Below are 18,091 nucleotides of genomic sequence, written 5' to 3' on the forward strand. Positions count from 1 at the left end.
ATTTATTATTACTATACAGGATATTACTATTTATGATTATTATTATAATACAGAATTTATATATTAATATCGTTATTATACAGAATTTATTTTATTATTATAATACAAGATTTATATATTATTATTATTACTGTTATTATACAGAATTTACGTATATTATTATTATTATAGAGGATTTATATTATTATTATTGAGGATTTATATTATTATTATTATAGAGGATTTATATTATTATTATTATTATAGAGGATTTATATTATTATTATTATTATTATTATAGAGGATTTATATTATTATTATTGAGGATTTATATTATTATTATAGAGGATTTATATTATTATTATTACAGAGAATTTATGTAATTATTATTATTATTATTATAGAGGATTTATATTATTATTATAGAGGATTTATATTATTATTATTATTATACAGGATTTAGATTATTATTATAATAGTGGATTTAAATTATTTTTATTATTATTATTATTATTATAGAGGATTTATATTATTATTATTATTATTATAGAGGATTTATATTATTATTATAGAGGATTTATATTATTATTATTATAGAGGATTTATATTATTATTATAGAGGATTTATATTATTATTATTATTATTAAGGATTTATATTATTATTATAGAGGATTTATATTATTATTATTATTATTATACAGGATTTATATTATTATTATAATAGAGGATTTATATTATTATTATTATTATTATTATTATTATAGAGGATTTATATTATTATTATTGAGGATTTATATTATTATTATACAGGATTTATATTATTATTATAATAGTGGATTTATATTATTTTTATTATTATTATTATTATTATAGAGGATTTATATTATTATTATTATTATAGAGGATTTATATTATTATTATAGAGGATTTATATTATTATTATTATAGAGGATTTATATTATTATTATTATTATTAAGGATTTATATTATTATTATAGAGGATTTATAGTATTATTATTATTATTATAGAGGATTTATATTATTATTATTATAATAGAGGATTTATATTATTATTATTATTATTATAGAGGATTTATATTATTATTATTATTATTGAGGATTTATATTATTATTATTATAGAGGATTTATAGTATTATTATTATTATAGAGGATTTATATTATTATTATTATAATAGAGGATTTATATTATTATTATTATTATTATAGAGGATTTATATTATTATTATTATTATTGAGGATTTATATTATTATTATTATAGAGGATTTATATTATTATTATTATTATAGAGGATTTATATTATTATTATTATAGAGGATTTATATTATTATTATTATTACTACAGAGGATTTATATTATTATTATTATTATTGAGGATTTATATTATTATTATTATAGAGGATTTATATTATTATTATTATTATTGAGGATTTATATTATTATTATTATAGAGGATTTATATTATTATTATTATTATAGAGGATTTATATTATTATTATTATAGAGGATTTATATTATTATTATTATTATTATTATTACAGAGGATTTATATTATTATTATTATTATTACAGAGGATTTATATTATTATTATTATAGAGGATTTATTATTATTACAGAGGACTCGTACAGCACCGTTTGCTCCGTTGTTTCCGATATGAAGGCCGGCCGTAGAGTCACACTACATCTCAGGATAAGAGGGATGAGGAAGCTGTTCCGAGGAGCTTACAATCTACAAGTATTCAGACTATACCCGACAGACCATGGAAGGGTGATGGGAAAGTTCTGGAAGGTTTGTATTTTTCATAAAACGTTGAGTTCCTGATGTTCATCCTGATTGGACGCCTCCAGTGAAGACAATTCCCTCTCCTATATATATATAGATAGAAATATACAATGAGGGGCCGGTGTGGGGCGGATGACCCCCTGACCTCTGGGGCCAGATCCTTCCTGCACGGTATTGTTCCTCTCTGTACCCTTCATAGGCTCCCTGTAGGACATCTCTGGGCGTACGTGGCTACAGCGGCGTACTCCTTCATTACTCGGCTTGCAGGGGGTCACCGAGTGATAAGACAGATTAGGAGTCGTTTGGGATGCAAATAACAATCCCTGTAATTGAGGAGAACATTGCCGACATTCCAGGGGGCCGGAGTCACATTTCACCTTCTTACAACTCGTGACCAATTAAAATAATGGCAGCCGGCAAAGCACCGCCTGGAAGTATCACTGGGCTATTGATAGCTAACCAAAGTCACCCCCCCCCCAAACCCCCCCCAACTCCAGCCCATACCAGATTATGAGGACTTCACTGGAGGAAGGTCACGTGGAGCTCACATGGTGTGGGCCTTTAATAAACCCTCTGGGGGTATATAAGGAGTGGACCTCCAAGGGCAGACATCCACCAGCAAGTCCAAGTCCAAGCTCACCGACCTCCAGAGACCTCCACCTGACAACATGGGCCTTTCCGATAGCGAGAAGTCCGCCGTCGCCTCCCTCTGGGACAAGATTGCCCCCCAGAGCAACAAGCTGGGCGCTGAGTCCTTGGAAAGGTAACTCAATGGATGGGTATGGGGTGTATGGGCACCTCCTAAACTGGGGGGGGGGGGTTACTGAAGGCAAATAGACCAAGAGAACGTCCCCTTGGCTTAGAGAATGAGGTGATGCTCCACTGACTTCCATCATCCAATCAGGTGCAAGAAAATAGTATTTCATGTTCCTGCCATGTGATTGGGCACCAAATTCACTAAGTTGAGGGAAATTTCTACTACAAAGTGAACAGACTATTTGCCTTCAACAAGTCAACCCCATTGGGCCAGATGGACAGACGTGCCACCAATGGGGAGATTTATAGAGACGTTCGAGGAACTTTCCACTTCATCTTCTCTAGATTTCTACATTTATATATTAATAAATACTCAAGACATTTCTGTTTGTATTCTCTATATTCTATATTTATATATTTGTATTCTCTATATTCTATATTTATATATTTATATATTTGTAGTCTCTATATTCTATATTTATATATTTCTATTCTCTATATATTCTATATTTATATATTTCTATTCTCTATATATTCTATATTTATATATTTCTATTCTCTATATATTCTATATTTATATATTTGTAGTCTCTATATATTCTATATTACATATTTCTATTCTCTATATTCTATATTTATATATTTATATATTTGTATTCTCTATATTCTATATTTATATATTTCTATTCTCTATATTCTATATTTATATATTTATATATTTGTATTCTCTATATTCTATATTTATATATTTGTATTCTCTATATTCTATATTTATATATTTGTATTCTCTATATTCTATATTTATATATTTCTATTCTCTATATATTCTATATTTATATATTTGTATATTTGTAGTCTCTATATATTCTATATTTATATATTCTATTCTCTATATTCTATATTTATATATTTCTATTCTCTATATATTCTATATTTATATATTTCTATGTTCTATAAATTTTATTTGCTATATATTCTATATTTCTATAAACTATATTCTACATATTTCTATTTTTATTCTCTCCTATATTGTATATTTTTATATTCTGTATTTATAGATTTCTTTATTTTATATATTTCTCACATTCTATATATTTCTGTTTTTCTACATTCTATTTTTCTATAATTCTATATATTTTATTTGATATATTCTCTATAAATTTCTATTTTAATTCTCTATATTTTCTAATTTTTATATTCTATATTCATATATTTCTGTCTTCTATATATTTTATTTGCTATATATTCTTTATTTCTATAAACTATATTCTACATATTTCTATTTTTATTCTCTATATATTTTTTATGTTTTGTATTTATAGATTTCTTTATTTTATATATTTCTATGGTCTATATATTTCTATTTTTCAATATTCTATATTTATATATTTCCATTTTTATTTTCTTTCTATTCAGTATTTATATATTCTATACATTGTTTTCTATATATTCCTATTTGCTGTATATTCTATATTTAAAGCAAATCTAAACCCAAGAAAAACATTTATATGCGGCATCCTACCATCCTTAGATGTGGCAGCTGCATTAGTTTTCTTTTTTTTAGTTTTTTTTCCTATATCATATACAATTAAATGTATTATTTTAATGCAAAAAGTGTAAGTACTCAGTATCAGCCCTTCTGCATTCCCTGTACAGCAGAGCTCAGACTGGGGGAGGGAGAAACAGCACAAGGGACCCAGTGGTTCATGAGTGGACAAGAAGCATGCTGATAGGAGGAGAGAGTAGAGTGACGGAGAGATGAGCTCATGAGTCTAATGTACAAATGTCTGAGGTCCGCCGTCCTGAGTCATGTGTGCGATTCCCAACGTACATTAAAGATCCGAATTGATCACAAACGTATATAAACGTACAGATCAGATACAGAAATGTGTTGAGTCGCTTCCTTTACGAACCTTTTAGGTTTTAATGTTCGGCTCTCACATGTATTCCTTTCAGGGTCCAGGCCGGGGGAGGGGGCGGGGACCTGTAGGGGTTACTTACCTGCAGGAGGGAGGAACCGGGTCCCCATCAGGCAGGGTGGCAGAGCTGTGTGAATCTCAGGACTGGATGGACAGATGTACACCTCTGTTGGCACGTAGAGCAGCCCCCTTGTATGTAATCCATCTGTGTGTTCAGCTGCTTGGCTCGGGTTCAACTTTAACCAAACATCCCTGGAAGTCGGTTTGGTATTCCGGTCCCCCCCCCCCCCCGGCATATCTGCGCTGCTATTGGCTGTCCCATCGGAGGCGGCTAATTATTAACTGATAAGCAGCACCTGCAGCGCCCCCCATCCATCATTACACTGGAGGACAGGGAACTTCCAGCAATGCACAGAACACAGGGGTCACCTGTACAGCAGATGCATTGTGGGAGATACATGGAGGGTGCATTGAGGTCATATGGAGGGAACATGGGGGGGATACATGGAGGGTACATGGGGGGGGATACATGGAGGGTACATGGGGGGGATACATGGGGGGTACGTGGGGAATACATGGGGGGTACGTGGGGGATACATGGAGGGTACATGGGGGATACATGGAGGGTACAAGGGGGATACATTTCTAAGCCCCATCATTTATGGTGGAATCCGGCAGCACAATCTGGTGACATCAGATAATGTTCGGTTGGCCACGGGTGAGAATTATTCCATGAATGTCACGTATAGCACACGCCCACCATCCTCACCTCTCCCCCCTGCCATACTGACCTCTCCCCCCCGCCATCCTCACCTCTCCCCCCCCACCATCCTCACCTCTCCTCCCCCCCCACCATCCTCACCTCTCCCCCCCCACCATCCTTACCTCCCCCCCCGCCATCCTTACCTCTCCCCCCTCCCGCCATACTGACCTCTCCCCCCTCCCCGCCATACTGACCTCTCCCCCCCTCCGCCATCCTCACCTCTCCCCCCCGGCCATCCTCACCTCTCCCCCCCCGCCATCCTCACCTCTCCCCCCCCGCCATCCTCACCTCTCCCCCCCCGCCATCCTTACCTCTCCCCCCCCCCATCCTTACCTCTCCCCCCCGCCATCCTTACCCCCCCCGCCATCCTTACCTCTCCCCCCCGCCATCCTTACCCCCCCCCCCCCGCCATCCTTACCTCTCCCACCGCCACCCCCCCGGCCATCCTTACCTCTCCCCCCCGCCATCCTCACCACTCCCCCCCGCCATCCTCACCACTCCCCCTCCCCGCCATCCTCACCACTCCCCCCCCCCCCCGCCATCCTCACCTCTCCCCCCCGCCATCCTCACCTCTCCCTCCCTGTCATCCTCACCTCTCCCCCCCTGTCATCCTCACCTCTCCCCCCCCGCCATCCTGACCTCTCCCCCCCCTCGCCATCCTCACCACTCCCCCCCCAATCCTTACCTCTCCCCCCACCGCCATCCTCACCCCCCCCGCCATCTTCACTTCTCCTCCCCCACCATCCTCACCTCTCCCCCCCCCCCGCCATCCGCCATCCTCACCTCTTCCCCGCCATCCTGACCTCCCCCCCCCTGCCATCCTGACCTCTCCCCCCCCCGCCATCCTGACCTCTCCCCCCCCTGCCATCCTGACCTCCCCCCCTACCATCCTGACCTCTCCCCCCCTCCGCCATCCTCACCTCTCCCCCCCACCATCCTGACCTCTCCCCCCTCCGCCATCCTCACCTCTCCCCCCCCCGCCATCCTGACCTCTCCCCCCCCCGCCATCCTGACCTCCCCCCTCCCGCCATCCTGACCTCTCCCCTCCCGCCATCCTGACCTCTCCCCCCCCACCATACTGACCTCTCCCCCCCCCCACCATACTGACCTCGCCATCCTGACCTCCTCCCCGCCATCCTGACCTCTCCCCCCCCGCCATCCTGACCTCTCCCCCCGCCATCCTGACCTAACCCCCCCGCCATCCTGACCTAACCCCCCCCCCCCACCACCCTGACCTCTCCCCCCCCCGCCATCCTCACCTCTCCCCCCCATTATCCTCATCTCTCCCCTCGCCATCCTCACCCCCCCCTTGATCACCTCTACATCCAAGGGGTCCTTCTATAGTACTATAGATCACCCCTAGATCTAAGGGGCCCTTCTGTAGCACCACAGCTCACCTCTAGATCCTAGGGGCCCTTCTGTTTTACTATAGATCCTTTGTAGATCCAAGGGGACCTTCTATAGTACTATAGATCACATCTAGAGCCAAGGGGCCCTTCTGTAGCACCACAGCTCACCTCTATATCCTAGGGGCCCTTCTATAGTACTATAGATCATCTCTAGATCCAAGGGCCCTTCTATAGTACTATAGAGCCTCTGTAGAATCAAGGGGCCCTTCTATTGTACTATAGATCCTCTGTAGATCCTAGGGGCCCTTCTCTAGTACTGTAGATCCTCTGTAGATCCCAGGGCCCTTATCTGGTACTGTAGATCCTCTGTAGATCCTAGGGGCCCTTCTCTAGTACTGTAGATCCTCTGTAGATCCTAGGGGCCCTTCTATAGTACTGTAGATCCCCTGTAGATCCTAGGGCCCTTATCTAGTACTGTAGATCCTCTGTAGATCCTAGGGGCCCTATTGTTCTGCTGTGTCTTCTCTGGAGTATCTGGAAGTTGGTTTCACGTGATTTGTGGCTTCTTCTCCAGACTCTTCCAGACTCACCCGGAAACCAAGTCCTTCTTCAGCCGCTTTGACCTGAGTCCCGGCTCCCAGGACCTCCTGACCCACGGAGGGAAGATCTTTGGGGCCCTCGGAGAAGCCATAAAGAGCCTTGACAACCTGAAGAAGCACCAGGACCTCCACACCAACAAGCTGAAGCTGAGCCCGGACCACATGAAGGTACGTAGACTCCGCCCATTCCTCATAGGTGTATATTAGGGAGGAGCCAAAGGGGTTACCATCGGTCAAAAGTTCTGCAAAAGTTCGATTTCTGTGAAGTTTCACCCTTTTCGTTGCTATGTGTTGGTGTTGATGGGGAAAACCCAATTCTGGTGGTTTTCATGGGGGGGAGGGGGGGTTAGAGAGTCTTCATTCACTCACAGATCCTCCAAGTGGTCAGGGGTCCTGCGTTCTTCCACTCCGGGCCCCATCACCTCCCCTTTACACTTCATGTGTCAGAAATGTAAATCCGCACCGCTAATCCCATGGAGCATGAAGGGCGTCATTGATCCAGCCGTGACCTCCCTCTATGGGGGCTCAGTCATGGGAGATGGGGGGATGGAGGATGGGGGATGGGCAGGATGGGGGATGGGCGGGATAGAGGATGGGGGGCTCAGTCATGGAGGATGGGGGGCTCAGTCATGGGGGATGGAGGATGGGGGATGGGCGGGATGGGGGGCTCAGTCATGGAGGATGGGGGGCTCAGTCATGGGGGATGGAGGATGGGGGATGGGCGGGATGGGGGGCTCAGTCATGGAGGATGGGTGGGATGGAGGATGGGGGGCTCAGTCATGGAGGATGGGTGGGATGGAGGATGGGGGGCTCAGTCATGGAGGATGGGTGGAATAAAGAATGGGGGATGGGTGGGATGGGGGGCTCAGTCATGGAGGATGGGTGGGATGGAGGATGGGGGGCTCAGTCATGGAGGATGGGTGGGATGGAGGATGGGGGGCTCAGTCATGGAGGATGGGTGGAATAAAGAATGGGGGATGGGTGGGATGGGGGGCTCAGCCATGGAGGATGGGGGGGCTCAGTCATGGAGGATGGGTGGAATGGAGAATGGGGGATGGGTGGGATGGGGGGCTCAGTCATGGAGGATGGGTGGGATGGAGAATGGGGAATGGGCGGGATTGGGGGCTCAGTCATGGGGGATGGGCGGGATGGAGGATGGGGGGCTCAGTCATGGAGGATGGGGGGCTCAGTCATGGGGGGATGGAGGATGGGGATGGGTGGGATTGGGGGCTCAGTCATGGGGGATGGGTGGGATGGAGAATGGGGGATGGGTAGGATTGGGGGCTCAGTCATGGGGGATGGGTGGGATGGGGGTATACAGACGCATATATTCGTGGCTTCACCGGGCCCAACAAACACCCTCATTGGCTTCCCTTATAGTAAGATATGTGTAAAGTGCCACGAAAACCACGAAAATCTATCAAAACTCTCCCAAATCCAAATCCGCCCCCGAAATCCGCCGCGGCGGTCAGCACCAATGTAGACGATGTTCTCGCCGGCCGCCATGTTTCACTGATTGTTTCTTTATTACCGCCCCCCAGCTGCTGAACGGCGTCATCGTAGAGGTCTTGGCCGCCCACTTTGGAGGAGAAGTGAACCAAGCCGCCTGGAGCAAGTTCCTGGTTGAGGTCGGAAACGTTCTGACTTCCAGCTAATCGTCCCACCAAGACGACTCGCCAGAATCCAATATGGCGGCATTAACTCTTCAGGGAAGGGTGCCCATCGACCTCAATGTTTAGTCTTCTCTCTGCATGCTGCCCCCCCCCCCTCTAGTCTATATTGTTTACTCCTAACATTGACTATAAACGTGATGTAATGTAGCGCCAAACGGCGTCCAAATCACCGCAATAAAGTCGTGACTGCTGTCCTTGTACCTCCGAGACTCCTGTCCATGTCTGGGGGGGAGTGTCCATGTCTGGGGGGGAGTGTCCATGTCTGGAGGGGGAGTGTCCATGCCTGGGGGGAGGGGAGTGTCCATGTCTGGGGGGGCTGCTCCAGAGGGGGCGCTCTGCTGACTTCCATCGCCCAATCAGCTTTCCTCGCATGTGATTGGGGTGTTGATGATGGGAGCACTATTCCTCCCCCACTGACACCAATGATGGGGCACTATTCCCCCCACTGACACCAATGATGGGGCACTATTCCTCCCACTGACACCAATGATGGGGCACTATTCCTCCCACTGACACCAATGATGGGGCACTATTCCTCCCACTGACACCAATGATGGGGCACTATTCCTCCCCCACTGACACCAATGATGGGGCACTATTCCCCCCACTGACACCAATGATGGGGCACTATTCCTCCCACTGACACCAATGATGGGGCACTATTCCTCCCACTGACACCAATGATGGGGCACTATTCCTCCCACTGACACCAATGATGGGGCACTATTCCTCCCACTGACACCAATGATGGGGCACTATTCCTCCCACTGACACCAATGATGGGGCACTATTCCCCCCACTGACACCAATGATGGGGCACTATTCCTCCCACTGACACCAATGATGGGGCACTATTCCTCCCACTGACACCAATGATGGGGCACTATTCCCCCCACTGACACCAATGATGGGGCACTATTCCTCCCACTGACACCAATGATGGGGCACTATTCCTCCCACCGATACCAATGATGGGGCACTATTCCTCCCACTGACACCAATGATGGGGCACTATTCCCCCAATGATACCAATGATGGGGCACTATTCCTCCCGCTGACACCAATGATGGGGCACTATTCCTCCCGCTGACACCAATGATGGGGCACTATTCCTCCCACTGACACCAATGATGGGGCACTATTCCTCCCACTGACACCAATGATGGGGCACTATTCCTCCCACTGACACCAATGATGGGGCACTATTCCTCCCACTGACACCAATGATGGGGCACTATTCCTCCCACTGACACCAATGATGGGGCACTATTCCTCCCACTGACACCAATGATGGGGCACTATTCCCCCCACTGACACCAATGATGGGGCACTATTCCCCCCACTGACACCAATGATGGGGCACTTTTCTCCCACTGACACCAATGATGGGGCACTATTCCTCCCACTGACACCAATGATGGGGCACTATTCCTCCCGCTGACACCAATGATGGGGCACTATTCCTCCCGCTGACACCAATGATGGGGCACTATTCCTCCCGCTGACACCAATGATGGGGCACTATTCCCCCCACTGACACCAATGATGGGGCACTATTCCCCCCAATGATACCAATGATGGGGCACTATTCCTCCACTGACACCAATGATGGGGCACTTTTCCTCCCACTGACACCAATGATGGGGCACTATTCCTCCCGCTGACACCAATGATGGGGCACTATTCCTCCCACTGACACCAATGATGGGGCACTTTTCCTCCCACTGACACCAATGATGGGGCACTATTCCTCCCACTGACACCAATGATGGGACACTATTCCTCCCACTGACACCAATGATGTGGGCACTATTCCTCTCACTGACATCAATGATGGGGCACTATTCCTCCCAGTAACACCAATGATGGGGCACTATTCCCCCCACTGACACCAATGATGGGGCACTATTCCTCCCACTGACACCAATGATGGGGCCACTATTCCTCCCACTGACACCAATGATGGGCACTATTCCTCCCACTGACACCAACGATGGGGCACTATTCCTCCCACTGACACCAACGATGGGGCACTATTCCTCCCACTGACACCAATGATGGGGCACTATTCCTCCCACTGACACCAATGATGGGACACTATTCCCCCCACTGACACCAATGATGGGGCACTATTCCTCCCACTGACACCAATGATGGGGCACTATTCCTCCCACTGACACCAATGATGGGACACTATTCCTCCCACTGACACCAATGATGGGGCACTATTCCCCCCACTGACACCAATGATGGGGCACTATTCCTCCCACTGACACCAATGATGGGACACTATTCCTCCCACTGACACCAATGATGGGGCACTATTCCTCCCACTGACACCAATGATGGGGCACTATTCCTCCCACTGACACCAATGATGGGGCTCTATTCCCCCCACTGACACCAATGATGGGGCACTATTCCTCCCACTGACACCAATGATGGGACACTATTCGTCCCACTGACACCAATGATGGGGCACTATTCCTCCCACTGATACCAATGACGTGGCACTATTCCTCCCACTGACACCAATGACGTGGCACTATTCCTCCCACTGACACCAATGATGGGGCACTATTCCTCCCACTGATACCAATGATGGGGCACTATTCCTCCCACTGACACCAATGATGGGGCACTATTCCTCCCACTGACACCAATGAAGGGGGCACTATTCCTCCCACTGACACCAATGATGGGGCACTATTCCTCCCACTGACACCAATGATGGGGCACTATTCCTCCCACTGACACCAATGAAGGGGGCACTATTCCTCCCACTGACACCAATGATGGGGCACTATTCCTCCCACTGACACCAATGATGGGGCGCTATTCCTCCCGCTGACACCAATGACGGGGCACTATTCCTCCCACTGACACCAATGATGGGGCACTATTCCTCCCACTGACACCAATGATGGGGCATTGTCTATTCCAACTGATTTCAGGGCCTTTTCTACTCCCAATAGCCAAAGTCCGGCCCCTCTAAAGTCGGAAGGACAGTAAAGTGGCCCTTTGTTTGGACAGTTTGGGGCCCCCGCCTTGGAGCCGATCTCCGGTAATACAGCCGAGGACACCTATGAGGGAATTGGTATTTGTGTCCATCCATTCACACAGCTCCGTCACACAGCAGAGCCCGGCCTGGCAGGGCCGTTCAGTAACACTTACAGGTCATGCCCCTCCCCCAGCCTGTGATTGGACAGTGAAGGAAAAGCAGCCGACGGATGAGCTCACCTCTCTGCTCTCTCCTCCAATCCTCCTTGTGCCCCTCCCACCCCCCCCCCAGTCTGAGCTCTGCTGTTGCTGATAGCGGCTCTCATACATTGCTGATATATCCATCCTCCGGATTCATTTGTATCTTTTATATCTCAACAAATAAATATTGTTCGAGGGCCCGACTCTGCTGGGGACCAGACTCTGCTGGGGTCCGACTCTGCTGGGGCCCGATTTTGCAGGGGTCTGCCAACCTGCAGGTAGATGTATGGGGGGAAATGCCGGGCGCCTGGCTGCCATCAGTACTGAGGTAATTCTCAGGTCGGGGGTGAGCGGTCAGTGAAGTACCTACCTGTTCTATGCCAGAGACGGCCAGATAGACAGCATTGCTGGGGGGGGAGGGGCAGCAATCGTCCGCTTCTCAAAATGCTGTGTGACTGGCTGATCACTGAGAGGAACCAACATGAGATCAGTAGAATCAGAACCGCTGGACGAATCAGTCAGAGACTCAATTACTGGCCCCGCCACAGCCAGGCGAGCGGCATTTCCAGACGGATCAGAAGTGGCAGCCGAGCTCCGGATCCAATAAAAAAACTAAATCTTGGCGGAGGAATTAATTTTGGGGGATTTTATGTTTTGAATAAATAATTTCTCTGTGTGTGTGGGACCGCCCACTCGTGGTGGGGGAGGGGGGATCTGGTGGTGGGGGAGGGGGGATCCGGTGGTCCCATACTCATAAAGGGGGCTTCCCCCCCGCACCCTCACAGCCCCCGGGCCAAGGTTGTGGAGGAGAGACCCTTACCCTCATCACCAGCCCCCCCAATGCAGAGAGCAGGGGGCACTTGTTTGGCCAATCTCCTCCATAAAAACGGAGACCATTGATTGGATGGATTTGGGTCCCATTGACTTCAATGCTGTTTGGATTCAGTATCTGAATTTTTGAGGCCAAATCTCCCCGAACCCTCCTGGTGATGTCAGAGGAATGGGAGGGGCCAGTCTTCCAGCCTGGAGGAGCCTGCGGGAGCGGAGGATCGGGTAGATACAACGAAGCGCAGTGCTGAAGCGGCCCCGGTCCAGGGGAGGAGTCATCCCTTCCCCCGAGCTGCGCTGGAGGCCGCCGTCACACGGGGAAGGAGAACGCCCGACCATGAAATCCTCTGGAAGTCTTCGCAGTGGTGACTCGCGGGACCGTGCGTTCTACAAGTCGTGCTCGGTGCGGTGCAGAAAAACGCATCAAAAACGCACCAAAAACGCACCAAAGCGCGCCTTCCCATAGAAATGAATGGAAAACGTAAACGTGAACATTCGGAAGTCACATCTTGTATGCAAAACGCACCATAATGTATTCATAAGCAGGACCTAGTGTGGGGGAGGGTTAGGACCCCCGTCAGCTTTCACTGGGACCCCGTTACAGACACACCCCCCCCATACTCTACTATAGGACATTTCGGGAGCTGGAACCCCCATCGGGTTTTATTGTCCGTCCCCCAGCTGCAGATTTCCCCGCACTTCCTGTCTGATGAAAGGTTTGTCCCCGGAACAGGAAGTGCAGGAAAATCCCGGATTTCAGGAAAACAGACAGGGGTTCCAACCCCCAGAACTGGGACCTGAGAGTCACATGGATGCAGATTCCCCTGATGTGTGGTCTGTGGATCCCGCCACGTGTGGTCTGTGTGGTCTGTGGATCCCGCCACGTGTGGTCTGTGTGGTCTGTGGATCCCGCCATGTGTGGTCTGTGGATCCCGCCACGTGTGGTCTGTGGATCCTGCCACGTGTGGTCTGTGTGGTCTGTGGATCCCGCCAGGATGTCCGTGATGAAGGAGTTCTGAGATCCTGGAACATCCCGGAACATTCTATGAATCATGTGACTGATGAAGTGTATGTGACCAATCAGAACTCGGCATCTTTCTGTGATGAACTACGGATGTAGATGTCACCACTTACTATATAGACAATCCCCCCAGGAAGGGTAACATCAAGGGGTCCCTCCCACTTGCTATACAGACACGCCCCCCCAGGAAGGGTAACATCAAGGGGTCCCCCCCACTTGCTATACAGACACGCCCCCTGGGAAGGGTAACATCAAGAGGTCCCTCCCACTTGCTATACAGACACGCCCCCTGGGAAGGGTAACATCAAGAGGTCCCTCCCACTTGCTATACAGACACGCCCCCATGGGAAGGGTAACATCAAGGGGTCCCTCCCACTTGCTATACAGACACGCCCCCCGGGAAGGGTAACATCAAGAGGTCCCTCCCACTTGCTATACAGACATGCCCCCCATGGGAAAGGTAACATCAAGGGGTCCCTCCCACTTGCTATACAGACACGCCCCCATGGGAAGGGTAACATCAAGGGGTCCCTCCCACTTGCTATACAGACACGCCCCCATGGGAAGGGTAACATCAAGGGGTACCTCCCACTTACTATATAGACAATCCCCCCAGGAAGGGTAACATCAAGGGGTCCCTCCCACTTGCTATACAGACACGCCCCCCCAGGAAGGGTAACATCAAGGGGTCCCTCCCACTTGCTATACAGACACGCCCCCCCAGGAAGGGTAACATCAAGGGGTCCCTCCCACTTGCTATACAGACACGCCCCCCAGGAAGGGTAACATCAAGGGGTCCCTCCCACTTGCTATACAGACACGCCACCCCAGGAAGGGTAACATCAAGGGGTCCCCCCCACTTGCTATACAGACACGCCCCCTGGGAAGGGTAACATCAAGAGGTCCCTCCCACTTGCTATACAGACATGCCCCCTGGGAAGGGTAACATCAAGAGGTCCCTCCCACTTGCTATACAGACATGCCCCCCATGGGAAAGGTAACATCAAGGGGTCCCTCCCACTTGCTATACAGACACGCCCCCATGGGAAGGGTAACATCAAGGGGTCCCTCCCACTTGCTATACAGACACGCCCCCATGGGAAGGGTAACATCAAGGGGTCCCTCCCACTTGCTATACAGACACGCCCCCATGGGAAGGGTAACATCAAGGGGTCCCTCCCACTTGCTATACAGACACGCCCCCTGGGAGGGTAACATCAAAGTGTCCCTCCCACTTGCTATACAGACATGTAGAAGCCTTTTTAAAAGATAACCTCAGGAGGCCAAATGCCCAGAATACACAGAAAAATAGTAAATAACTATTTCAGACATTTTGAGAGAAATAGAAAGAGCAGAAGCGGGGAGAGCAGAAGCAGAGAGAGCAGAAGCAGAGAGAGCAGAAGCGGGGAGAGCAGAAGCGGGGAGAGCAGAAGCGGGGAGAGCAGAAGCAGAGAGAGCAGAAGCGGGGAGAGCAGAAGCAGAGAGAGCAGAAGCAGAGAGCAGAAGCGGGGAGAGCAGAAGCAGAGAGAGCAGAAGCAGAGAGCAGAAGCGGGGAGAGCAGAAGCAGAGAGAGCAGAAGCGGGGAGAGCAGAAGCAGAGAGAGCAGAAGCAGAGAGAGCAGAAGCAGAGAGAGCAGAAGCAGAGAGAGCAGAAGCAGAGAGAGCAGAAGCAGAGAGCAGAAGCGGGGAGAGCAGAAGCGGGGAGAGCAGAAGCGGGGAGAGCAGAAGCAGAGAGAGCAGAAGCGGGGAGAGCAGAAGCAGAGAGAGCAGAAGCAGAGAGAGCAGAAGCGGGGAGAGCAGAAGCAGGGAGAGCAGAAGCAGGGAGAGCAGAAGCGGGGAGAGCGGAAGCGGAGAGAGCAGAAGCGGAGAGAGCAGAAGCGGGGAGAGCAGAAGCGGAGAGAGCAGAAGCAGGGAGAACAGAAGCGGAGAGAGCAGAAGTGGGGAGAGCAGAAGTGGGGAGAGGAGAAGCAGAGAGAGCGGAAGCGGGGAGAGGAGAAGCAGAGAGAGGAGAAGCAGAGAGAGCGGAAGCGGGGAGAGCGGAAGCGGGGAGAGCGGAAGCAGAGAGAGCGGAAGCGGGGAGAGCGGAAGCAGAGAGAGCGGAAGCGGGGAGAGCGGAAGCAGAGAGAGGAGAAGCGGGGAGAGCAGAAGCAGAGAGAGCGGAAGCGGGGAGAGCGGAAGCAGAGAGAGGAGAAGCGGGGAGAGGAGAACCGGGGAGAGGAGAAGCAGAGAGAGGAGAAGCGGGGAGAGGAGAAGCAGAGAGCGGAGAAGCGGGGAGAGGAGAAGCGGGGAGAGGAGAAGCGGGGAGAGCAGAAGCGGGGAAAGGAGAAGCAGAGAGAGGAGAAGCGGGGAGAAGGGAAGCGGGGAGAGCAGAAGCAGAGAGAGGAGAAGCGGGGAGAGCAGAAGCGGGGAGAGGAGAAGCAGAGAGAGCAGAAGCGGGGAGAGCAGAAGCGGGGAGAGGAGAAGCAGAGAGAGCAGAAGCGGGGAGAGCAGAAGCAGAGAGCGGAGAAGCAGGGAGAGGAGAAGCGGGGAGAGCGGAAGCGGGGAGAGCGGAGAGAAGGGAAGCGGGGAGAGGAGAAGCGGGGAGAGCGGAAGTGGGGAGAGCGGAGAAGCGGGGAGAAGGGAAGCGGGAAGAGCGGAGAAGCGGGGAGAGCGGAGAAGCGGGAAGAAGGGAAGCGGGGAGAGCGGAGAAGCGGGGAGAGGAGAAGCGGGGAGAGCGGAGAAGCGGGGAGAGGAGAAGCGGGGAGAGCGGAGAAGCGGGGAGAGGAGAAGCGGGGAGAGCGGAAGTGGGAAGAGCGGAGAAGCGGGGAGAGGAGAAGCGGGGAGAGCGGAGAAGCGGGGAGAGGAGAAGCGGGGAGAGCGGAAGTGGGAAGAGCGGAGAAGCGGAGAGAGGAGAAGCGGGGAGAGCGGAAGTGGGAAGAGCGGAGAAGCAGGGAGAGCGGAGAAGCGGAGAGAGGAGAAGCGGGGAGAGCGGAAGTGGGAAGAGCGGAGAAGCGGGGAGAGCAGAAGCGGGGAGAGGAGAAGCGGGGAGAGCAGAAGTGTTTGAAAAGGTAAAATCTTCTCCTGAACACAAGTTTGTTGCGTTCAATAAACCGCCTGTAACCTCCACTGCCTGTAGAGGGCGATGTGTACGGACAGGAGGACACTGGGGGAAGTTCAGGGGCTGCTGGGAAAACGCAGAACATCTCTGGAACGTCAGTATATCGCCCGCAGTGCACATGGGGCCCATAGACCTCAATGACAGACTCTACAGCAATAACATGGGAACACGTATGTGACACGCTACAATGTAACAATGTATGAGATCAGAGTTGATAAGTAGCAGATGAAATGATGAGACATATAAAGCTCGTCGTCCTCTCTGATCGAACGATCTCCCGACGGGTCCATTCACCAGAATCAGGCGGGATTGCCACAACTTCCCAGATCTCCACTCACACGCAGATATCTCGAGAGGCCGATTCCCGGACACAGGATTCTCAGTGCATTGGATGGCGCAATCAATCGAGTATCGGAGCCGGGAAGGGACTCTACGTACCAATCAGAGTCTCCAATGATTTATTACCGATTTTCCGGCTCAGCAATTTCAAATGAGAAATCTTCTGAATACACATTGGGGGATATTCGGTCCTCGAGGAAATCTCACCAGAGAGTGATTCTTCGGGGGGCTCCTACTCTGAGGACAAGATGGCGCCCAATGTGGCCCCCGAAGGAGATTTCACTTTTTGCACACCTTGTAGGTCTTGTCCCCTGTGATCGCTGTATGATCTGCCAATTACGGGGGAATCGCTGCACCAAGGTCACTTCCTGCCCTTCCAGTGTCACCAGTCATTGGTCCTTCCATGTCCTGCAATAGTCCCTGCGAGGGAGACTGACAATGTGCAATATATAGGAAGAGCCGCAAGACGTACGAGAGGCGGGAGGAGCCGGTACACCTGTGCAAGACTGAAGGGGAGGAGCCAGTACACCTGTGCAAGACTGAAGGGGAGGAGCTGGTACACCTGTGCAAGACTGAAGGGGAGGAGCCAGTACACCTGTGCAAGACTGAAGGGGAGGAGCCGGTACACCTGTGCAAGACTGAAGGGGAGGAGTCGGTACACCTGTGCAAGACTGAAGGGGAGGAGCCAATACACCTAGTCAAGACTGAAGGGGAGGAGCCGGTACACCTGTGCAAGACTGAAGGGGAGGAGTCGGTACACCTG

The 18,091-nt window shown here is 49.4% G+C and overlaps 1 protein-coding gene across 1 annotated transcript; it reads left to right on the forward strand.

The window, feature by feature from the left end:
- Positions 1–2,376: 2,376 nt before the first annotated feature.
- On the forward strand, positions 2,377–9,043 carry LOC149428298 (hemoglobin heart muscle subunit alpha-type). Its single transcript, XM_089667534.1, has 3 exons — positions 2,377–2,547; positions 7,146–7,338; positions 8,712–9,043. Exons 1-3 carry the CDS (start codon positions 2,453–2,455, stop codon positions 8,823–8,825), a joined length of 402 nt encoding a protein of 133 aa, XP_089523660.1. The 5' UTR covers positions 2,377–2,452; the 3' UTR covers positions 8,826–9,043.
- Positions 9,044–18,091: the final 9,048 nt, after the last annotated feature.

This window comes from Staurois parvus, unplaced genomic scaffold, assembly GCF_062004578.1.
Source record: "Staurois parvus isolate SC_StPar_1 unplaced genomic scaffold, SC_StPar_1.0 ptg003344l, whole genome shotgun sequence".
Lineage (NCBI taxonomy): Eukaryota > Metazoa > Chordata > Amphibia > Anura > Ranidae > Staurois > Staurois parvus.